General features: G+C 37.3%; 1 protein-coding gene across 1 annotated transcript; it reads right to left on the bottom strand.

Moving 5' to 3' along the window:
* Positions 1-2,241: 2,241 nt before the first annotated feature.
* On the bottom strand, positions 2,242-23,993 carry CHORDC1 (cysteine and histidine rich domain containing 1). Its single transcript, XM_070365227.1, has 11 exons — positions 23,378-23,993; positions 19,490-19,539; positions 16,825-16,881; positions 15,450-15,607; positions 12,155-12,258; positions 11,450-11,508; positions 7,688-7,758; positions 6,477-6,582; positions 4,620-4,739; positions 3,925-3,987; positions 2,242-3,642 (listed from the first exon to the last, which is right to left on the bottom strand). Exons 1-11 carry the CDS (start codon positions 23,439-23,441, stop codon positions 3,496-3,498), a joined length of 999 nt encoding a protein of 332 aa, XP_070221328.1. The 5' UTR covers positions 23,442-23,993; the 3' UTR covers positions 2,242-3,495.
* Between the last annotated feature and the right edge of the window lie 914 nt (positions 23,994-24,907).

Raw genomic sequence — 24,907 nt, 5'->3', positions numbered from 1 at the left:
AAGGCTGGAAGTTTTCACTTAAGTATACATTAAAGGTGGCCTACTAAATTGGAAAAATAAGAAAAGGCATTAACTGGCATTTAATAAAACCATACCCTTTAAAAGTAACTTTTTTATGGAATTCTTCACACTAAGAGCTATACAAAAACTTCAAGAAGTAAAATCAAACTATGCAAAAAAAAAAAAAAAAAAGCAACCTTTGCAAGTCTAGTATTTTAGAGATAATGTCAAAGGTATAAAGTATAAAGCACCATGCATCTGTACTTAAAAAAAAAAAAACCAAGCCACGCAACAACTCCAGAGGAGTTTAACTTGTAAAAGATTTGGGCAGAAAGGAAGCAATCAAGTAAAACACCAACTTCCCAGCTACCCAAAAAACAAAAGAAATGAAACTTGGAAACTTAGTTAGAAACAAGGTAGGACTTAGTTTGCATTATAGAACTGAGGCTAAAGAATTATAACATAAGCAAAAGAATGAAAATAAGTATCAAAAGTGAATACCAGGTCAAAATAATTTGAATGAAACAAACCAGAAAATTCCTTAACTTTCTGATAATAAAAAGTACCTGGCCATTACAAAGAAAAAGAAAGGTTACGGACCTCATAAAGTGAGCTTTTAATCTTTTTTTCTTTACTCCAACTTTTTTTCTTTACTCCAAACCCGTCCCCTGCAGTAGAAACACAGAGCCTAAACCACTGGACCACCAGGGAATTTTCACTTTCAAGATTTTCTGTTAATTTATTTATTACAGGTGTATGTATAACATAAATTTTCAATCTGGGTAATGATTTTTTTTCCCCAAAGCAAGGGACGGTAGAGCAATAACCCGGTCATCTTAAGATACTGGCAAAAGCTCTTTAAGGGTCTGTTCACCCTTAGATCGCTAAAGAACTGTCTAAAGAAAACCAAACAAGTTTTACTTAGTAAGAATTAAAATCTCTGGCATAAAATATAAATTTTAATAAAATAGATCACTGCAGTACTCTGCTAATATTTGGTTACAATGTTTGTCTATGATAGGTTGATTTCAATTTATATTTTAATGGCTCATAAATTGCTGGTTTTAATTACTATCAAAATACTAGGTCTCAAGAGCTACTCGGAAAATCGTGTTCTACTAAAAACAAATAATCAAAACTAATGTTCAACGTTAGTTGATGGTATTGTACCAAGGCTAATTCTTAGTTTTGTAAATGTTCTAATGATATGTAAGATTTTAGCAGTTGGGGAAGATTAATACAGGACATAAAAAAAAACTGTACTTTTTTGCAACTTCTGTAAATCTAAACTTATATGAAAATAAGAGGTTAAAAATAAAAGTTCAAATTCTCAGCACTTTTCTTTATATTAGTGAACATGCCAAGCAAGAAAAATGCTATTTTAAATCTCCCTAAAATGTTGACTTACCCATCAGATTAGTTATCAAGTGTACAATAAACCTAGCTTTATTTTGCTATAGTAATTACTATGAATACACTAAGATAGATGAAGCTTTTCTAGAGCAACAACTGAATAAAGTTACCCAGAATTTTGACCCAGATTGATAATTAAAACTCATTCTACTTAATTTTAACTGTATGTATGAGTCTAAGATAATTGTTTATATTTAGATTTTTATTTATGCAACAAATTCAGAGGTTCATAGGAATAACAAAGGAAATAGAATGGTCCCTAGTATAATCAGACTAAATACATAAATTGTGAGTATATAATGTATAGATAATACATTATATATAAAGGTGAGTGGTTTGTAACTAACTCTTACATGAATAATATTCTTGCTTTAAATAATAGTTCAAGGGTACATATCACGTATTGCTTAGGGGGAAAAACCTCAAGAAGGAATGATCAGTAAAGGGCCTAGTAACCTTATCTCAAATCAAATCAATTATCAATCCTTATTCTAGATTTCATGTCTCTAAATGAACTCAGGTTCCAGAATTATGAAAAGTTAAAAAAATTTAAATACAACCCCAAGTACTAGAAATATGCATTTCGTTTGGGTCCAATCTCCAGTGCAAAAATTTCTTGCCATGGTATTTTAGTGTCATAAAAGCTGGCTGCCAATTTTTCTGTCTTTATACGTAACACAGCTAAACCATTTAATAATTACACTAACTACATCTAATAGTTATTTATTTGTTAAGGGTAATAGACTTGAGAAATACTATTAACTAAAACTGTACTTCCGCAAACTTTTCAAGTCCATTAATACCAAGAAAGAAAAACACTCAAGAAGCTTAAGAAATAATTATTTTAATCTACATAAACATAATATATACTCACATGTATTAAGTTTTGCCGTAGTTTCTGCCTTCATAACATGTCTTAATTTCAGTTTCCTTTGTGAACTCTGCACTGCCTCAAAAACTAATTATCCTTTAATGGGTTCAATTAGCATGAACTATCTAATTCTGTGATACCTATGTTTAATCAATACAATATATAATCAACACTGTATCACCTAGAATTGTCAAGCTGTTTGTGAAAACTTTAAAAAAAAAAAAAAAAAAAACTTTCAAAAGAATAAGCTATTTTGTTTATTTCACATGTAATAGCTGTCATAAAGCAAAGTTTAAGTATTTACTTTTCTGATACCCTTATGTATTTCCAAAAGTCTTTTAGCCTGCAATTTTACAGACAGTTTTCCACCAGGGAGGCCAGATAATATATATAATTTATCTTTATAACTTATAAAAGATTCTAAGAGGGCAGGCACAAACTGTAAGTTAGGTACAATTCAGTCATAACACCATACAAAGACCTTATGAATAATTAGGAAAGAGATGTTAACACTACTGTTTAGTCTTATAAAATGGTGAATTTTAATCAAATTGATACCTTTTAATTATTTATGTTTCCTATATTCTTAGATCACAGTGCTTGGCAAGTATACAGGTACTGATGTAATTTTTAATCCAATTAGTTGTAAATGAATTCTGATTTGTTAATCAATGTTTGTATTTCCTTGCTACTACTTAAGTATGACACTACCATGAGTTAATCCCCCTACAAAATGTTATTGTTGAGTGGAAAAGCAATGCAGAGCTTCATCTCTTCCTTAAAGATTTTCAAGTATCATAGGAACACAGATTCATGAAAAAGCTAATTAAAAATTTGACATTCCATCTTGTTTTAGTGATTAATTATAGGATAAAAGAAAGAGATGTAAAAACAAATGTTTCTTTACATTTCTGATTAATGTAATATTATGCTAAGAAATATTATAACTGTTATGAGCCATTTTCTAGCTTCTTCAAGTATAGGACACAACTACAGTTCTATTAGTGAAGAGAAATGAAGAATTAATTTAGGTAACTCAAAAGCGATATGGGAGGCACAAAAAGATAAACCAACTTTGGCTTTAACCTACTGCAGACCCTGAAATGCCAGATTCAACAACAACAAGAAAACAAGAGTACAGCGGCAAGCCACCACTTGACCACATAGCAAGAATTCTGAAACAGCCAGTAACATTTCCTTCCCTTCCCAACTCATTCCGTGGTCTCTTCCTTTTGTTTTTCCTCGGTTTTGGCTGCAGGCAGTTCAAGGCTTGCCCACTGCATAGGTTCAGCTTTTCTCATGGTGATCTCAATCTTTGTTGCAGTCATAGTTACGTAGCTTCGCTTTACATCAATCACCTGTAACATATTAAAGAAAATGCCAGTATTCTGGATGGCTTTACTAATTTTAGAGGCAATAAGTTCAAATGATACACAAGATTTCATGTCTATGCCTACTGCTAACAGTCAAAACTCCAAGCTTCTAAGGTCATCTCTAGCCTTAGATGTAAACTCCTGGGTAAGAAATAATGCTAAGTTATTTATCTACTCTGCATCAATGCTTACCTAAAGTACTGTCTTTTATTATAAAATGGCATTTTAAATACTAAGAAAAAATTCTGCTGGATTTATAATACTTACACCCCATAATTTCACATTTTGATGAAATTCCTTCTCTCCTTCAAATACAATGTGTACATTTAACTGGAAAAAAAAAAAGTAGATTAATGGATCAAAACCAAAGTAAGGATTTATGATATTAAAACAGTGATTATAAAAATAAGAAGACACGGATAAAAATCATTTAAGTTATTTTAAGGAACTGCCAATATTATACTTTGAGAAAACCGTTAACAGTGAAAAAAATATTAACATGGAATTTCATATTGAGAACTAAGTAGCATTATTATCTATAAATCTTCTAAGCCACTACAGTACTTTCAGGATGCTTCAGAAATATCTCGCTGAGAACGTTCACTTAAAGTAGTTTCTAGGAAAGTAATTTCAAATTATTTTTTTGAACTGGAGAAACTTTTAAAAATCTTAAAACAGCTCAAGCAAGATCAACATTTTATAGTACAGTGAGAATAATGTGTAGTGGTCTCCCCGGTGTTCCGGGGGCACCACTGGAAGAGTCCGCCCCCAGTGCAGGCATGAAGGGTCGCGCCCTGGCTGGGGAGCTCACACACACGCCGCAGCTGGAGAGGGCCCGCGCTACCAAGTGCCCGCACAGCATCATGGAGGGCCCTGCACGCTGCAGCCGCAACCTGACACAGAGAAGACACACACACTTTCGATGGGACAACGCACAGGACAGAGCTGCCTAGTGTACTCACCAATGTGCTATTTGCTACCACTTGGCTGAGCTCTGGAAGTGAATTTTTCGCATATACTGAAATGGTGACTTCACCCCCAGTCTGATGCCAGTCATGTCTACACGGAACAACCTTTTTCCCCTGCAATATAAGAGAAACTTTGAATTTACAAAGTGTCTTAACCTCTTAAAAAGAGTAATCTGACCCATTAAAATTGAGAAAAACACCACATAAAATTGAGCCCTTAATATTTTTAAGCATAAACAAATTCTAAAGCCCCTATCAAGAAGTTTAACCAATAAAACAAAATACTAGCTTTATGACTTAAGACCATACTTTTGAGACTGAAGTAGAGATATTTGCTCAACAATATAAACCAGACAACATCTTAATCTCATGCATAATAACTTTCCAGTTATTTTCTACACACTGAAATTTGAGGAAAAATAATTGACTAGTTTTAAGTGTCTGCTGTTCTTATTGAATATTTTCCTCTTACAATAACATGAATAAAAGGTAAGAATTTGTGGAAATAATCTTTTGATTACTATTATGGAAATAAATTATTACCTATGAATGATACACTGCTGTAACAATAACTACTTGAAAGATGAAGTGTGATGTGTCTTATAACTGAGGGTAATTTAATGCATGAGATTGTGAGACACTATTATTTGAAAAAGCAATATTTATATTTTTGTATAATTACGCCAACTGAATTTAAATTACTTACACCACTTAAATTTTTTTGCCCTTAAACACCTGGCTTAGTCACTCAATAGTTGATAACTATATGCATTAAAAAATAATAAAAAGGTGTTTTTCATCAAGACTTATACTATGAAAACTTAAGCACACAAAACAACATTTTATTTTTTCAAAGCAAAACTTTCAAATTTTCGTACCTTGGAGAAAATACAGGGAGATTTCACTTTTTACTAATAAAACACTCACAGAAGTTTTGTGGTAGACAAATCATTATAACTTAACAGATAACATTTACAATATCTAACCCAAGTGTTATTAAAAAGCAGACATAATAATATATGCTAATATACACTGAATTCCTAAAGTAATCTAACATAAAGATACACACACTGAAAACATCATTGTCTTGGAGTTTTTAGTGCCAATACAGCACATAAAACTAATTTAATGTATTAAAAGACACGTTAATAATAACTAACAAATATGTATTTAGCAATGAGTTGCTTGCCTTCTTACAGTTTAATGGGATTTTCCGAGATTATTTGCATAGCTACAAGTCTTTTAAAATGCTGTTAGGTAAGTAGAAACTGATGCTTTCGCTTTTCTTTTGCTAAGTTTTCTGGTAGCAAGCAGAGGCTGATTCATGTCAATGTATGGCAAAAACCACCACAATACTGTAAAGCAATTAGCCTCCAATTAAAATAAATAAATTAAAAAAACACAAAAACATAAACAATTCCAAAGAAACAAGTCTACAATCCTACCGTCTGGCCACTAGATGGAGTGTCTGTCATGTATAAATGGCTGAATGACAGTAAGGGGCCAAAAGAGCATCAGAGGTCTCAATGGTAACTCAAATGACCAGAAAAGTGATTTTTAAACAGAAAAAGTCAAAACAAAGTATGCAATTACAGAAAAATATGCTTCCATTTAGACTAGCTTACTATTTCAAAACAATCTACATATTTGTAATCAATATACACAATGGTTATTCTGATCAAAGAGCAGTGCGTTAAGAGCTTGACTCAGATTAATTTTAGATTTTAGTTAGGTTCATCAAACTGAGGAACTTTTTTTTTTTCTTGAATCTAAAGACAGAGTAATCTCAAATGTCTTCAAAATGACTCAGATAAATACACTCCAATAGGCTATTTTTTAAACATTACTTACAGCATCCTTTTTAGTCCACATGTGTTTCCCTGTTGTACAGCCCTCTTGGGCTAAGAATGTATTAAAATCAGAAGTTTTTCTTCTACAACAGCTCCAGTATTTCATCCTTTAAATTATCATAGAAAAATTTTAGAAATAAAATCTGACAGTCAATTAAATTTGGAAGTGTTATAGTAATAAGTAACTTAAAAAAGTAAGCATGTAACTTTAGTATTTTACAAGTGTCTAAGTTGCTAAAGGATGGCATCACAGACTCGATGGACGTGAGTCTGAGTGAACTCCAGGAGTTGGTGATGGACAGGGAGGCCTGGCATGCTGCAATTGATGGGGTTGCAAAGAGTCAGACATGACTGAGTGACTGAAGCTGCTAAACAGTTAACACTACCAGAAGACCAATAACCAGAATGCCATTTAGTATAGCAATTCTGGCATTCCTGAGTGAAGATGCTTAAAACCATCACAAAATCCAAAATCAGCTTTTCACTGACAGTTTGCATCTCAGTTTCCTCATGAAGCTACTATGAAATGGTTGATCAAAGATTGAAGACCTTCATATTTGAATAAACCAGGAAAGTGAGAACATGCAAAAAATCTAAAAACGAATGTTTACATAACCTGTGATAGGCAATCCCAAAGTAAGTAAAAAATTAACTTGAGAAAAATCTAACACTATTTACTCAAGAAAGATCTAACACTGGAAGACAAAAATTACAGTAAAACTTTGGGTTTGTGTCCTGAACATACGGAAACAGAGTGGAAGATTTTCACAGTACTGTGTTTCTATAAACTACAGTGTAACATAATGAGAGAGGTGCTCAGCTGAGGGCTGTGGAAAAGTATTGGTTTTCTCAAGATGCCACAATGTTGGGGTCTTAGTGTCCCAGGGCCCCAAATTCCAAATGTCCTACCAATGGGCAGGGCAGCTCTTCAACAAAACACCTATTCAGCTTAAAGAAAAAAAGTATCCTATTGTAATATAAAGGAATATTAAAACACATGAGGTTTGAATCACAGTGGTCACTTCAACCGTAACCTTGTATCAGTTTTCCCACCTGTAAAAAGAAGGCAAACTCACATTTCTACGTTATTTTAAAGTTTAAATGACAATATAAGTAAAATACCTAATATTGTCGCATGGCAAATAATGTTTAAAGGCATATTAACATTTCTAACATCTACCATAAAGTTTTCATTAGTCTGGTTTAAGTTACCCTTCGTGGAAAATAGGTACTCCAGAATGATATACACAGACTTCTTCTAGACTCTGTGGACCCTGGTATGTCTACAAGAGAAAAAAAAGAGGGAAAAAATTAGTTTCATATCTCAATGTTACATTCCACATGTATTTGTAAGTACTGGTGACCTCTATGAACTATGAAAATGCCCAAGAGGTAACAATTACCTAGAACATTCATAAATTCACCTCAGGCCATTCCAATAAGGAATGAAAAAAGATTCCTGTTTAGATATGCTTAAATTTCAGTTCCCTGTGAAAAAGGTAAATATTAAAGTAGGCAACAGGATGTATCAGATGTTTTTTAGACTTTTGGGTATGAGGACACATCCCAACATATTCCAAACATATTCAGGTATGTTCTAGAAATTTACAGGCCAATACTAAAACCAAGAAATTAGTGTTCTCATCAGAAACATAGTTATAGCATGATTATGTGCTCACACAGTAAACTCTGTGAGCATTATGAATTGAAATGGAAAATCGAATAAGCAATTCTGGAAGTCCAGGGTGATGACTTCTTATCCCTACAAAGGGTAAAATGAGCTGCAGACCTATATATATATCCAGGGTTTGTCTGGAAGATCCGGGCCCCATTGCTGCTGTAGATGAAGGCTCTACAGATGAATTCACAAAAAGTTATGTTAATAAAACATAGATGCAGCCAGTAGTATATTTTCTGTCTACTTTGGTATTTACAGCAACCATCCTACAGTTACAGAAAATAAAATTCTGTACATTTACTTTTTGTAAATTCAGATTACGGGGTGTGTATCTCCTGAAGATACTCCATGGGCACCCAAAACCCAGCGCATTAAGATTCTGAACTTCTATCACTACTGTTCCCCAGACCTCCTACTCTTCTTCCCCACCTTATCTGATGGCACCGTATCTACTGAATCTCTCAAAGTAAAAACTCTTCAAGTCCTCTTCAGGTTCTCTTTACCTTCTACCCTCATGTAGTCTATCACAAAATCCTGTCAACCTGAATTTTAAAAAAAATCTTACCAGTTTAATTTGCTAAACTGCCTCAAGATCACTAGCAGATTCTCGGCAATGAAACTCTGCTAAAAGATTCTGATGAATTTCTCTGCCTTCAGTTTCTGGACTCTACCATCTACTTAAACATGCACCACTCTCTTGTTTAAAGCCCTTTAAATACCACTACCTCAAACCATATACAATAATCAGTGCCAGTGGTCTGCACATTTAAATGTGCCTCTAAGCCCAAAAAGAAACAGACTTCCTAAAGAGGATAGAGAAAGCCCATCATGAAGGAAAAGATGAACAAACTGAGTTTCATTAAATTTAAAGAGACTGTTTATTAGAAGCCATTATTAAGACGGTGAAAAAGTATAGTCTCTCTGACAAAGGACTTGCAGCTAAAACAGATGAAGAATCCTTAAAATCATTAAGAAAAAGTCAACTTAATAGAAAAACAGATACAGATTTTGGACAGTGTCACAAAGGAGGACATCCAAATGGCCAACAGGCATACAAGAGCGCAGTCAACATCATCATCAGCAAAGTGCAAATTAAAATCACAATGGGAACATTCCACATTCACCAGAGTGGCTGAATATAAAAGACTGATATTACAGAAGTGTTACCAAGCTGTAGAACAAATAGACCCAGCCTCATATATCACTGCTAAGAGTATAAACACAACCACTTTGTAAAATTAGGTGGGAGGACCTGCTAAAGCTGCAGACACACACACATACATACACACACACACACACACACTCACACACTGAAGAAGCAACACTATTTCTAGTTATCTACCTAAAAGAAATGTGTAAACGTATCCCAAAGTCATGCACAAGTATGTCCATAATAACATGAATCAATAAACTTCACAGGACAGTAGAAAGGATAAACTGATTGGCACACTCAAACAATGGTATGCTTTAAAGCAATGAAAAGGAATAAATTACAGCTACATGAAACCAAGATAACCACAAACAGTTAAGCAAGGAAGACAGACTTAAGTACCTGTTCTATGATTTTATTTACAGTAAATTTTAGAAGTGGGTAAAACTAATCTATGTTAAGAGAAAAAAGTAGTTACCTTTGGGAAAGGAAATAATGGATGAGAGGAAACATATGCACTCTGACTAATAAACTTGTATTTATATATATTCAATGTTGTATTTCAGTGAAAAAACTTTAGAAACATTACTTCAATGGCCACCGTGACCTAAAGGAAGGCCTAAGCTGTGAGCAGCAAGCCTTTCAGGATCTAGCCCGACTTTTCTTTTGATCTCAACTTTACATCAGCAAATTCTGTATCATTATCATTGACATTTTTGATTTTTGTACATGACTGCTCTCTCTGCTTGGAATATCCTTTTCCATTTATAGAACTGTCATTCATTTCTCAAAATTCATCTGGGATACCTTCACTCTGACATGCCTACAGACCCCACCACCTCCACTGCACCTCCCGCACCCAAAGAATTAATCATTCTCTATCTACTACATCTACCTTAAATACATGGGAATGCATTCGTATTTCCATCTCTAAAGGAACAAGGTGATCCCAAACTCAGCATGAAAGAAGACTGCAAACCTGCTCCCAACCCTAACTCCAATGTCTCCTCCTCAGTTAATGGTGCACTGAGATGCTTCATTTCTGGTTTATCAGCAGGTCCTGCTAATACTTCCAGGTGTCATTCATTCTAACGTGCTTGTCATGTGCTGGCACTGTTCTAGTACTCAAGACATAGAAAAGAGAAAATGTTTTCCTTTCGAATCTTATATGAGTGAAGAAGGGAGGCGAAATCTGTAAAATAAGTAATATGGAATAAGGTGTAAGTGCTGTGGGGAAATAAGGACAGTATGGAAATGGTGGTGAGGGTGTACTATTACACAGAGTGGGCAGAAAGAAGCCTCAATGAGATGTCTGATGACATCCTACATGTAACTACTTCTCTAAAACACATGCCAATGCCTGGTTTTTCAAAATAGCACCCTAGCTGGTTTTCCTTCCCTTGATTCCACTCCTGCACCACTAAATTTACCATTCATCAGCCAAAGATATCCTTTTAAAGTCCCTCCTTAAACAGACTACGGCTTTATATTATACTTACTAAAGCCCGAACTCCTCACTGCGACGTACAAGGACCTCCATAATCTTGCCTGCCTTTCATACCCTGTTTCATACCCTTGATCAATCCTCCACTGACTTTTCTTATAATTTCTTGAGTAGCCAAGCTCTAAAGCCTCTAAACATACTACTCCCACATCTACTCCAAAGTTTACACAACTCATCTGCTACATCATTCAGATTTCTGACTTAGTGTCACCATATCAAAAAGGACTTCCCTGGTAAGTGCCCATAAATAGTTTTACTCTGTATCTCCTTGTCAGCTTTATTCAAGTCTACCTAAATTCACAGCAGTTAAGAACTTATTTGTTGTGCTCCCCAAAATCAGAATATCAGCTCCCCAAGAACAGGGATTTTTGGTTTATTTAATACCACATTTCCAGTCCCTAAAACCATCTCCGGCACACAAGAAGTGCTCAGTAAATGCTGACAGAACTAGACCTGTTTATTCCTGTGATCTATCAGACGTACTCCTCAGGGACAGGCGCATGCTCATAGTCCTGCTCCATGGAATAGTGCCCAACACATAACAGGCACGTAAATGTTTGTATCTAACTGAGTCAGTAAATTACTCTTTTCTCAAAATAAAAAGTTTACTTCCAGACGTAACACAAATTTTATAATATATACCTTTGAACACCCTCCATTTTTACATGAGGTTCCAATCTTAATTTCATCACTGTCTTCTTCTAAAAGAAAGAAAAACAAAATAGAAACATTAAAATAGAACATTTTTACTATAGTGCTTTCTTAAAAAGTACCCTTTTCTTAAAATGAGTATTTAAAAAAAAATAATCTAAATACAAAAAAACTGCTATTTTACATGATTTTACTTAACAGTTTTCTGTGTGACCTTTCATGTAACACACATAAAAATGAATCAGAAGCCAACTATTGTGATTAAATCTTGCCTATATTCCCAAAATGGCACAGGACATGATGCACTTCTATTCTATAATGCACCCTATATCCAGTATATTTACCTTATGTAAAAGAGAAATCATGATTCTTTTTCCCCAGATAACAGGTATGGGTCAGAGAATGCTGAATATATTTTATATCATGCATAATGAAACATTTACAAAAAAGCTTAATTCACTGTTAAAAAGTAATGAGTAACAGAATAAAAAAAATTAACAGGTTCTCCTTTTTAATAAAAACAAAATGAAATTAATCACAAATTCATTCTGTGGTTTAACACACATTCAGTGAACAAAAAAGTTCTTTACTACAAAGTACTACTTTTTTATATCTATATGCTATAAACTATACTGCTTCTGCTTCTTTTAGATAACTGGCTAACTGAACAGAAAAATATAAAAAGCAAAATCTTACCTTTCTTATTTTCTTCATTCCCCGATGACAGTTTAAGTTTATCAAGTGCTTGTTTTAGGGAGGCAGATATCTTTAATTCCAAATTTGTCATTGGTTCATCCGGGCTAGAGATTTTGGAAACTTTATTACCATTATTGAGGTACAAAAACATTTCTTTTATTAAAAATAAATATACTTAAGAGTCTACTTATGATAAGTCAAAAGCTTTGTGAATCAAGTCTTTCTAATTAAAAAAGTATTTTACAATAACTGCTATAATATAGCTACGTTTCTAAGTTTTAGCAGAAAAATGTTGATACTAAATATCAAATAACCATGCTACTTTCAACACAAATTGTGCTAATGGGAAGGAAGAAAAGACTAAGAATCCAAATTTGCCAAGATGAGCAACTCCACGGAGGGGACTGTGAAGGAACTGCCCAAGGAAAACCCCGAGCATCCAAGTACGGACCAAGTGAACAATTATGCACTAAGTGATTCACTCAGCAGGGCGTGCACACAGCACAACTCCAGGGCAGGTGTGTCCACTGTATATGCAGTTATGCTCAGGGTGAGGGAGCCACATGTCTTTCTTGTGCCTTGGCATGTATCGTTTTCACTGTGGCATAGTGGAATTCTCTAAGGGAATCGTCCTTGTCAGGGAGTCAGTTTGAGTTGAAAAAGAACTCGGAGGCTTTCCTTTCTATTCTACCACTGTTTGTTGAATATTTTTTAAGACATTCTTCACAGAAAAACATTTCCTTTCCTTTCAAAAATTCTAATAAAGAAGAATTTTATTTTAAAGCAGCTCATTTTATCATTACAACAGTACATACGTGAATAATTATGTACTAAGGCAATATTATGCACGAAGTGAATCCATATCCCTCCTGGTGGAGACAGTTCATGTCACGTGGACACTACTACACGCACCTGTTCATGCAGTTACATCACAAGGCAGTTGTAGCAGGGTTAAAAAACAGTACCAACAGTGTCCCCTAACATTTTGTAAAGTGCTGTATGTAGAATTTAAGACATTCAATAAGTGTTAAGAATACTAATAAATGCAACAATAAAGCTAAAAAATCCTAGGTTATTCATTCTACATCCTTAATGAAAAACCTACTGCATAGGAGGCACTAACAAAGTACATAAAAACTTGTATCCTCATAATCTCTATAGTACCATCCAATGAATTTAGGATAAAATACTTAATTTCTCTTTCTCTTAGGTGAAGTTATTAAAGTGAAGTTATTATTTTAAAAAATATTACCTCATACTGTCAATTACAGTAGACTCAACTATAATATTTAATAATGATCCATGTCAAAATTCTTGTCTTTTTATGACTTCCCTCCCCCACAACTGGCAAATCAATCAGTAAGACGTGATAAAATTTCTCATGATTATGAATAAGGTGGATATACAATAAAATCATTCTAAGTAGTTTGGTTAAATAAACAAAATAAACATCAAAAAGTCCCTGAGGGTTTTTTCTTTGTTGGATATTAGTCAAGATGCTATAAACTTATTTATTTAAGATTAATTAAGAAAAATTGGGGAAATCATTAATCCATAGTATGAATATCAACAAAGGTCATGTTTGAGGCCAAAAACCATCTTTTTTTTTTAAGTCCTGTATTTTGATTCTAAAACAACTAAGTACTCAAGGGCTATGTGAAGAAGACCTGGTATAACAGTGATATCCAACAATCCCAGCATATGTGGGATTATACAACAGAGTATAGTGGGTAAGCAAGTATGAAGAATCTGCGCAATTCTACTGCAAAATGAGCAAAATGTATTTTTAAAGTATTTTAATAGATATGCCATGTAAATCAAATAGATTAAAAATTGATCAGTAATGAGACTAACAGTTTTCAGACAACTGGGGGTAAAAGATGAATGACTAGGCTTATTCTAAGTGGCAAAATATGGACAAATATATAGAATCTGACCCAATACAAGGGAAATTTATATACTCGGTAATGATAAAATGAGCTGCTTTAAAATTCACTAGAATTTTTGAAAGGAAAGGAAATGTTTTTCTGTGAAGAATGTCTTAAAAAATATTCAACAAACAGTGGTAGAATGGAAAGGAAAGCAACCAAGTTCTTTTTCAATTCAAACTGACACGGACGATTGATTCCCTTAGAGAATTCCACTATGCCACAGTGAAAATGATATATGCCAAAGCACAAGAAAGACGTGTGGCTCCCTCACCCTGAGCATAACTGCATATACAGTGAACAAACCTGCCCTGGAGTTTTACTGTATGTATGCCCTCAAGGAAATAGAAGTGAAAAGGTATTATCTATGAGAAAACGAATTTATAAGCAGAGTACATCATGAGAAATGCCAGACTGGATGAAGCACAAGCTGGAATCAAGATTGCTGGGAGAAATATCAATAACCTCAGATATACAAATGACACCACCCTTATGGAAGAAAGCGAAGAACTAAAGAACCTCTTGATGAAAGTGAAAGAGGAGAGTGAAAAAGTTGGCTTAAAGCTCAACATTCAGAAAACTAAGATCATGGCATCCAGTCCCATCACTTTATGGCAAATAGATGGGGAAACAATGAAAATAGTGACAGACTTTATTTTTTTGGGCTCCAAAATCACTGCCGATGGTGACTGCAGCCATGAAATTAAAAGACGCTTGCTCCTCAGGAGAAAAGCTATGACAAACCTAGACAGCATATTAAGAAATAGAGTCCTTACTTCTAGTCAAAGCTATGGTTTTTCCAGTAGTCATGTGTGGATGTGAGAGTTGGACTGTAAAGAAAGCTGAGCGCCGAAGAATTGATGCTTTTGAACTGTGGTGTTGGAGAAGACTCTTGAGAGTCCCTTGGACTGAAAGGAGATCCAACCAGTTCATCCTAAAGGAGATCAGTCCTGGGTGTTCATGGAAAGGACTGATGCTAAAGCTGAAACTCAGAATACTTTGGCCACCTGATGTGAAGAACTGACTCATTTGAAAAGACCCTGATGCTGAGAAAGACTGGAGGCAGGAGGAGAAGGGGACAACAGAGGATGAGAGATGGTTGGATGGCATCACCGACTCGATGGACAAGAGTGTGAATAAGCCCTGGGAGTTGGTGATGGACAAGGAAGCCTGGCGTGCTACAGTCCATGGGGTCGCAAAGAGTTGGACACGACTGAGCAACTGAACTGAGAGAAAAACCAAATGGTTCAAAAGTTGGTGAACTACACAAAGGCTACAAATGATATGATGCAAAATTGTAAAAGGTAATACCAGGAACAAATGCTGTTATTAAGTGTAACATGAGTATATAGCTATATAAAGTGTACCTTGGCCTTTTTATTGCTTCTACTGGTTTAGGGGCCTGAATGATGTGCTCCTGAAATTTGGGTTTCAACTCAGATAATTCTTTCTTCTCAGTAGTCTTGACTTCAGGTTTGACTGGCTCAGGTGGCTTCTCACTGTTATGCCTTCCTTTCGTACAGCCCTGTTGGTGAAAGGTATTCATTCACTGAGAATTATCCTATTATCTATTTCACATGCTGTAACAAATATTAATTTTCAATTCTTAATTCATAAATTCAAGTCCATGTTTTCTCCACTTTTAACACACTGACTTATTTTAAAAAACTAAAAACAGAACTTCAAACTAAATATATTTGTAAATGAGTTCCTACATGTAGAATAATGCATTAAAAAGAGGCCTCTAAATTAGACCTAACAAATAATCTCCTTTAATTATTCTATTAAAGGAATAGCATAAACTATGCTACAAACTCTGGAGATCTCACAGAGAATTCTACAAATTATTTATACAAAAGGGCCTCAATCTGAGTCTCAGTTCTCCTGCTCCTAGCTATATGATCTTGAACAAGTTAATTTTTTTAAACTTGTTTCCTCATCAGTAAAATTGAGACAATTTTTGAGAGGATTAAATAAAAAATACAATAGAGTCAATAAATGCTAGCTCCCTTTTCTATATACCATTGACATACATTTTAACGTCCCTGAAATCATAAGGTCAAAGGTATGTCATTTAATTAGCAACTTTGGTCTTCTTTCTTAAGGGTACACAGAATAATAGTGCAACTTCATGGTATGTGAGATAACAATAATTTATTGTTCCTAACTGAATATGATTTAAATTGTTGCCTCCTCATGGAGTTCTATTTAAGACTGCTAACATCAAATAACAAGGAACTACTGCATAGCACAGGGAACTATATTTAATATCTTATAATAACCTGTAATGGCAAAGAATCTGAATAAGAAGAGGTACACATATGTGTAAGCGAATCACTATGCTGTATATCTTAAACTAAAAGAACACTATAAATCAGCTATACTTCAAATAAAAAATAAAAAGCTAAAGAAAAAATAAGCTGTAGGAAAAAAATTCTAGAGTGTAATTTAGATGTATATAAGTACACTAGAAATGAAAACAAAAAAAGGACTATTAACATCAAAAACATAAATTGACAAGTAGTTAATTAACATCTTGAAACTCTAATCTCTAAAACAGATAAATTCCCTACTTTAAGTGCCACAGAAGGGAGGTGACCTCCATTTTAAAAGAAAGGGACTATCTGTAAGTTAACAAGGACTAGAGAAAAGCTGTCCAAAATCAGACTCCTCAAATCTGGAGATTCCCGTAATATGTACGTTTTGGGGGATAATCTAAGAGAAAAACACATTAATACTTACTACGATACTTAAAAAGTCAGAAAAATCAGTTGTTCTTCTCTTACAGCAAGACCAACCCTAGGAAACGTAAGAGCCAAAAGAAGAAAACAAAGTGAAAACTCTTTGTAAAAGAACCGCAACTCACTGAAATACCACTTGCACTTACCTCCTTGAGTCGCAAAGTGACCCGTATATATATAAATTTATAGTATTAAAGTGCTGTAAATAATTAATCAATTTAAATGTTTAGTCTTTGACTAAAAAAAATGAATTAACCAATGCGGCTGTGATCCATCATAAAAGGAAGCACCTTAAAATATGGAAACAGAAATTGCTTCTGATTTAGAATAGTACTTGACTTTTAGAACAAAAACATTTTATAATTTATAAAATTAGATATTTTAAGGAATCTAGGGTGCAAGCGAAGTGCTTTACTTTAAAAAGTGACTTAGATTAAAATCCAGTAAATTAAGAGATACTCAGCATAGTTGTTTCTCAACAATAAGCATTGTATTTTCAGAAAAACACTACTTAATGTAGCAGCTTAAGCACTGTTAGATCTTTCAAGGTGACATGAGCTTTTCAGTTAGAAGCATACAAATATAGAAACTGTAAAGCACTATGAGATTCCTAAACAAAGTATCAAGTACCTAACCAAAACACTGCTTTAAGTTGTCACCTATAATTCCAATACAGTACAAGAAAAAGGAAATAAAAATGCAGTAGTCCCAAAGCTTGGGATGTCTCAAATCCAGACTAAGGGCCAGCTTTGCAGATACCCACCTGGGCCTCACTGTTTCTCTCAATATATACATGAAGAATTTGGTAGTGTCTTTTTCATAATACACACTTAAAAGCTTTTTTAAAAAGAAGTGCCAAATATTCTATAATTCATATTTTCCTTTATTCTGAAATTTTCTTTTACTCTGAACTGAGATGAAAAATAACGAGTACAAAATTAAAGGTTTAGTTAGTATAGATAATATTGTCACCAGTAAAGCTATTTTGTATGTAGAAAGTTTTATTATCTTAATTCTATATGAAGAATTAAGTATTCTGGGAATACTGGGATATACACACGACATAGACTAGTTGTTCCCAATGCCCACCCGAGATGTTCCTCAGTCAAATGTGAAAAGGAAATTAAAATTTAAGTTTGCGAGTATAGGGCTGCAAACTGTCTTTTCTTAAGAACTGTTCTTTTCCCTGAATGTGCCTCTTCTAATAAGAATAATTTGGAAAAGGAAATGGCAACCCACTCCAGTATTCTTGTCTGGAAAATTCCATGGACAGAGGAGCTTGGTGGGCTACAGTCCATGGGGTTGCAAAGAGTTGGACATGATGGAACATGCATGTACAACTTGAATAGTAAAATGTTTTTTTCTTTTGCTCATGCAATGTTTAATTTTTTACTTGGCTAAACAGAAAACTGACAAGAGTACACAATCTACTGATGAGATATTTTGCTTAAAATCTACTGGGCTGTGAAATTCAGTAGTATTGGAAAGTCTAGGTCTTCAAGAAATGTTATAAAAACAATAATAAACAGAACCTAATTAGAACAGAGAAAGAAAAATACTTCCAAGTAAAATCATCAAGTTTAATCAGAACAATTAACAGTTGGATATAAACAGAGGAGCAATGGAGTGAATGACTAGAATGTTAGTGGTATCATTACTAGCAGCAGCAAAGGCAGGTTATTTTTGGAATAAGGGGTCACTTCAGAACTCATCTGTAGTTGCCAATGACACACATAAATGAAAAGTACATTGTAGAAGTGCAGTAAGGACAAAATAAACTGAATGAGAGGGAAAAAGGAAGCCCAAACTGAGAAGTGAAGTGTGCCCATGGTTAGAAGATATGAGGAAAAACATCATCAGAAAACACAAAGATGCAAGGAGTCAGATCACAATTTGTGGTATCGAACGTTTGTTCTGTTTCTCTCACTTAGAGGTAACCAGATTAATATACGCTTGTTATTTGCTTGTATATCATTGTTTTTTACACTTGGCTAACAGCTAAACACCAAGGTCTAATTACTCCATGAAATGTAAAATTAGAAATTCAAAGGACATTGATAAATACAAACATGATGTACTGCTTATGTTCCTAAGAAAACCTAAAACCATAGCAGCCATGTTGCAACATTTTCTTTTGAGATACACAATGGAAAATGTACCTCATTATCATAAATTTTAAAAGACCAATACACCCAACACATCGAACAATATTCTGTCATGTCTCTAATTCTTCAGAACACCAAGAAACACTGGCGGCACCTCTCTTCTGCACTGTATTATCTAAACTTAGGCGTCTGTCCGGAGTCGCACTGCCAAGTGTTTGTAACAGTCCTCCCTAACATTCAGAGCTGCTCTTATGAGCCAACAGCTGCCCGAAATGTTGAAAGACTAAGAATGCGTACAGTTGCTTTCATTTCCCCTCAGAGTCAGGTGAAGAAATGAGGGACGTAGAAAATTAGAGCTGGAATAAAAATAATAATTTTCTAACTGGAAAAACCCTTCAGATTGCCGTCTACTGTCTCCTTTGACTCTAGTGGAACACTTGCTTAAAGCACTCCAAAATGGTCGGTAAGAAAGCATAAGCTGAGGAGGAAAAAAAAAGATCTAGTATTATACCTCTGAATTTACTACATAAATGTTATGACAAAAATGTATCAAGCTCCTACCTTTAATGCATCATGAAAGACTGGAACGCCTGGGTGGTATGTGCAAGCATCTGGTCAAAAGCAAAGAAAAAAGAAAACACTTCACAATGAAGAAAACCCATTTTCCTTCAGTGTTAACATATAATCCTTTTTCCATATGCAGGTAATACTTCACTAATGCTCCAGTTTGATGCATGACACACAATGCTTAATATAACATTGTATTAAAATAGTAAAGGTTAAAATTCTAATTTGAGTATGACAGCTATAAATAAAAATACACATAGTTCAAGTATAACAAATTATATTTTGTATTCTAATCTTTACAGTAAAATTTGTTTAGTACCCAAACTTTAGTATTGTATTTCAATTTTGTTTTTACAAAAATATTATCAAATTTAAACGTTTTTGTGTGTATTGATCCATAAAAGTTGCCCAAGAGATGCCGTAAAAAGACATTTTTGAAGAATAGGTTCAATTTTTTAAAAACTAATATATCAATAATATCTAATTGCTAATTTTAATTTTCTTAAGTAGGTGTCAATTCCTAGATATAAACCTTATCAAAAAAAGGCTTAAATTTTACAAAGTTTTCAGGTTTGTCACTGATTGTTAGTCTATTATTTCCCTACCCCCCCCCACTACACCATCGATTTTTACTTAACTCTCTAACGAAAATGGAATTATAGTCTGCAATATGGAGTATTACGTTTAAAAAACGATAACAGACACATTTATTCCCTAGTTAGATAGAACCATGAGCTCAGAAAAAAGCCAGCTCCACACTTGTGCAATTTTCTTACAAGGATACTTTGTTCAAACTTTCGTGTCTGTTTAGCACTCAACTGACTACAACCTCTGATTCCTGGAATCACCTTGCTGCTGCTGCTAAGTCACTTCAGTCGTGTCTGACTCTCTGTGACCCCATAGATGGCAGCCCACCATGCTCCCCCGTCCCTGGGGTTCTCCAGGCAAGAACACTGGAGTGGGTTGCCATTTCCTTCTCCAATGCATGAAAGTGAAAAGTGAAAAGTGAAAGTGAAGTCGCTCAGTCGTGTCTGACTCTTGGCGACCCCATGGACTGCAGCCCACCAGGCTCCTCCGTCCATGGGATTTTCCAGGCAAGAGTACTGGAGTGGGGTGCCATTGCCTTCTCCGATGATACATTTCTGGTGCTGAGAGAAAAATCTCCCTATCCCCGTATTAAGTCAGTATGGTTTCTTTGGTTAGTAACCAGGTACTACATAGAGACCATACTAGCTAATAAAGCGAGAAAGTGTCAGGTTCACAGTACAGTACCTAAGCCCAGATTCAGAAGATCTACTAATTAAGGGTAGTAGTGGAATTGAGGGCTGGAAAAGGAGATTCAAAGTAGAAATGAAAGTGTAGAGGAACAGGAATTTGAGAGGAGAATCAAAGTAGAGAACAGAGAGCATATTTCATATCAAATTTACATACAGTCCGAGGCACACAGTGCATAATGTCTGACACAGGCATATATAATAATGGACATTCTGGCAGCAGAACAGCAAGAGTGAGTCAGGTCTTAACCATACAACTTGTATAAACAGTCCTTGAAAATCACTGCTAAATAACATGCAGATGGACATCTTTCTCTCTAGTCCTTAAAAAAAAAAAATCAAGTTTGACACTTAAGCTCAAGGTAATATTTTATGGGTAAAAAGCTACCAACAGCAGTGGTAAGAACCAGGGCTTTTAACACTGAGTCTAACCGAGGCTCAAATTTTGGCTCTGCCTCTTGGTAGCTGTTTGTTTCCTCAAATGTGTGGACTGAATACAATATTGTTAGTGAAGAAATGCTTCTTCAAAAGCTGTTTTAACACATGCAGATCACCACACTAAAACACTCCTTTAGCTTTTGTATCTCCATTTTCCATCAACCCACCTACCTGTAGTATTGTAAGTCCCTACAATAACCCTGGGCTTCCCTGGTGGCTCAGACAGTAAAGAATCCACCTGCAATTCAGGAGACCTGGGTTTGAAAATCCTGGGTCAGAAAGATCCCCTGGAGAGGGCAATGGCAACCCCCTCCAGTATTCTTTCCTGGAGAATTCCATGGACAGAGGAGCCTGGCAGGCTACAGTCCACAGGGTCGCAAAGAGTCAGACATGACTGAACAACTAATTTTGTTAGGCTAATAACCTTTCAGCAACCTTAAAAGTGTTCCCTACTTAATTCAGTGCTGTGGATGCTCAATCCTTGAGACTGTCTACTCCGCTGGCTTCCCTTATCTCTTTCCTAGGCACTGAACCATTTCACACACACACAGAGCTGACTTCCAAAAAATTGGCTATATTTCCCCTTAAAATTAGGCTGGTACTTTACACCCTATAAACATACATATTATCCCATTCAACAAAGCATAACACTTTCCTCTTTAACATTAAAGCAGAATAGGTATAGCCACTAAAGCAATTTACTTTTTACATAGGCTACCAACAGCAAAGGGCTTTAAAACCTTTGTTCCTTGAGTTTTTTCCACTGAAGTCTCGTAATTTTCTCCCTGAAAAACTTCACATTAATACTGTAAAAGTAATTAAAGTTATATTTTCCTCAGAAGCCTACCAAAGAGCTTACCATTTTAAATTATGTCCCCAATTTACCTGTGCAGCAAGATAACCATTCAGGTATATCAGAGGTGAAAAAGAGTTTTTAAAGTTTGATTTTAATTCCCTACACAATGAGGAAACTTGTTGCTAACTTGTTGTACTTCTTTTATTAACTGGGTAAACACTTCACAGGGTTGTTGTAAAGATTAAATGAGATAACGTAATATATATTAAGTAACCGACCAATGTCTGGCATACAGAAAACATACAATAAATGCTAGTGGAATTTGAGAAAGTGTTGTTAACTCCTCAGTTTTCAAGGAATCAAGTCAGTCCTTTACTCCATTCACCTACCAAAATTCAAATCCACTGATCAGTTTCTATCATTCACCTAGTCAGTAACTCTCAAGTTTACATCCTTAATCCCACACCTGGGTGCTGGATAGCTGCACCTCTTGGGCACCTGGGCTCGGGAGACAATTTTTCCACCCGGTGGCGGTGCGGTGGGATGGGGGATGGTTTCAGGATGATTGAAGCGTTACATTTATTGTGCACTTTATTTCTACGAGGACTACATCAGCTCCGCCTCAGATCACCAGTCATTAGGTCCTGGAGGTCTGGGACCTCTGCTACAGAGGACATTTAAGCACAGTGTCCTGCAGACGGCGCAGTACTAAGACGGGAAGGCCATGCAAAAATACCCAAGGAACACGGACGGCTACAAAGTAACGGATGACGAATGGTATCTCCCACTGGAACAGATGTATCAAAACCGAACAGCGTAACCATTCAAAAGAATCTGAACCAAGAACAGTTTTGTTTTTTTTTAAAGTATGGTTAAAACAGTGAGTCAAGTGAATGCCAGGATAACCTGCCCGCTGCCCAACCCTGCGGTCCATGTCTGTCTCTGACACACACGCGCGCGCGCGCGCGAGCGCGCATCCACCGCACGGCGAGCCCAGGGCACCTGGCTAACTCCTCACCGCTCCGAGAGGCGCGGGCGGGGACAACGATGCTCTTAACCCGGCCCAGAGGGAGAGCGGACGGCCGGGGAGCATGTGCGCCGGGCGCTGTGCCGAGGGCGGGCGCCGGGTGCGGACGCCGTCGCCGGGTCCCGCAGAGCGGCCCCGCACCCGGGAGCAGTCCGGGACGCGGCCCGGCGGGGTCAGCCTGGGAGGCCCCGGGCGTCCCCTGGAAGGGATGCGGTTGCCCGGCGGGGTCAGCCTGCGAGGCCCTGGGCGTCCCCGGGAAGATGCGGCGGCCCGGCGGGGTCAGCCTGCGAGGCCCCGGGCGTCCCCGGGAGGAGGTGGAGGGGAGGGGGCGGCGGCGCCTCTCTCACCGTCAGAGTTGGTCTCGGGGTCAAAGCGCTGGCCGCAGCCCCGGTTGTAGCACAGCAGGGCCATTCTCCTTCCCGGACGCCGGAACCGCCACTCACTGCCTCTGCAACTCCCAGCGCGCGACCCGGGCTTGCGGGCGCGCAAGCTGCCGGCTTCCGGGAACGGCCAGCTCCGCCTCGGGAACCTTCGCGAAGGTTCCGGCCGCGCAGGCGCAGCGGTGACGGGAAGAGGCCAAGGAAGAGGCGGGGGGCCCGCAGGTTGGGCTCCGCGGAGCGGCAGGGGAAGAGGGCGGTGCGGCGGCTGGGCGGGCCGAAGGGCGGGGTGGGGGTCCAGCAGGTGGGGCTCCGCGGTGCGGCGGGGCTGCAGGCGCGACGGGAAGCGGCGGGGGAAGCGGGCGGAGGCCTCGCAGGTGGGGCTCCGCGGCGCGGCGGGGCTGCAGGCGCGGCGCGGGGACTCGCGGGACAGGCCTCGCAGGCCGGAAGCTGGGCCTCCGGGCGCGCCCCGCCTCCCTCGGCTCTGCGGGTCGCGTGTCCTCCGCGCAGCACGGAGACCGCCCCGCTCCCCGCCGCCGCCGCCGCCCAGCAACCTCCTTCCTCTTCGGACTGGGGTGAGGCATCTACGCGCGGCTGGGACGTTGGCTCCTGATCGTTCTGAGAACGAGCGGAGGGTCGTGCAGCCTTTCTGACTCCTCTTCCCGGAACGTTCTTCTTTAATAACTGAGCTGGATGGTGTACAATCCCCCCGTCTCCACTGTTCCGATCTCGGAAGCGTGGAGAAGGTGTAGGCATCGGGAGCGGTTTCAATAACGGAGTTCAGTTCAGTTCAGTCGCTCAGTCGTGTCCGACTTTTTGAGACTCCATGTATCACAGCACGCCAGGCCTCCCTGTCCATCACCAACTCCCGGAGTTCAGTCAACTCATGTCCATCGAGTCGGTGATGCCATCCAGCCATTTCATCCTCTGTCGTCCCCTTCTCTTCCTGCCCCCAATCCCTCCCAGCATCAGAATCTTTTCCAATGAGTCAACTCTTGGCATGAGGTGGCCAAAGTATTGGAGTTTCAGCTTTAGCATCAGTCCTTCCAATGAACACCCAGGACTGATCTCCTTTAGAATGGACTGGTTGGATCTCCTTGCAGTCCAAGGGACTCTCAAGAGTCTTCTCCAACACCACAGTTCAAAAGCATCAATTCTTTGGCACTCAGCTTTCTTCACAGTCCAACTCTCACATCCATACATGACCACTGGAAAAACCATAGCCTTGACTAGATGGACCTTTGTTGGCAAAATAATATCTCTGCTTTTCAATATACTATCTAGGTTGGTCATAACTTTCCTTCCAAAGAGCAAGCGTCTTGCAACCTCATGGCTGCAATCACCATTTGCAGTGATTTTGGAGCCCCCCAAAATAAAGTTTGACACTGTTTCCACCGTTTCCCCATCTATTTCCAATGAAGTGATGGGACCAGATGCCATTATCTTAGTTTTCTGACTTGAGGGCAAATCACACGGAAAATACAAAGCAGTTGAAAATCA

The sequence above is a fragment of the Bos mutus genome, chromosome 29 (genome assembly GCF_027580195.1).
Source record: "Bos mutus isolate GX-2022 chromosome 29, NWIPB_WYAK_1.1, whole genome shotgun sequence".
NCBI classification, from domain to species: Eukaryota; Metazoa; Chordata; class Mammalia; order Artiodactyla; family Bovidae; genus Bos; species Bos mutus.
This window is presented reverse-complemented; position numbering and strand designations above follow the sequence as displayed.

Coding starts and splice junctions, on each gene's coding strand:
- CHORDC1 (XM_070365227.1), bottom strand. CDS start 23,441: ATGGCCCTGCTGTGCTACAACCGGGGCTGCGGCCAGCGCTTTGACCCC. Junction 15,608..16,824: donor CTGACTTTTTAAGTATCGTA/GTAAGTATTAAT, acceptor TTTCACCAACAG/GGCTGTACGAAAGGAAGGCA. Junction 7,759..11,449: donor AAAATGGAGGGTGTTCAAAG/GTATATATTATA, acceptor TTTCTCTTGTAG/ACATACCAGGGTCCACAGAG.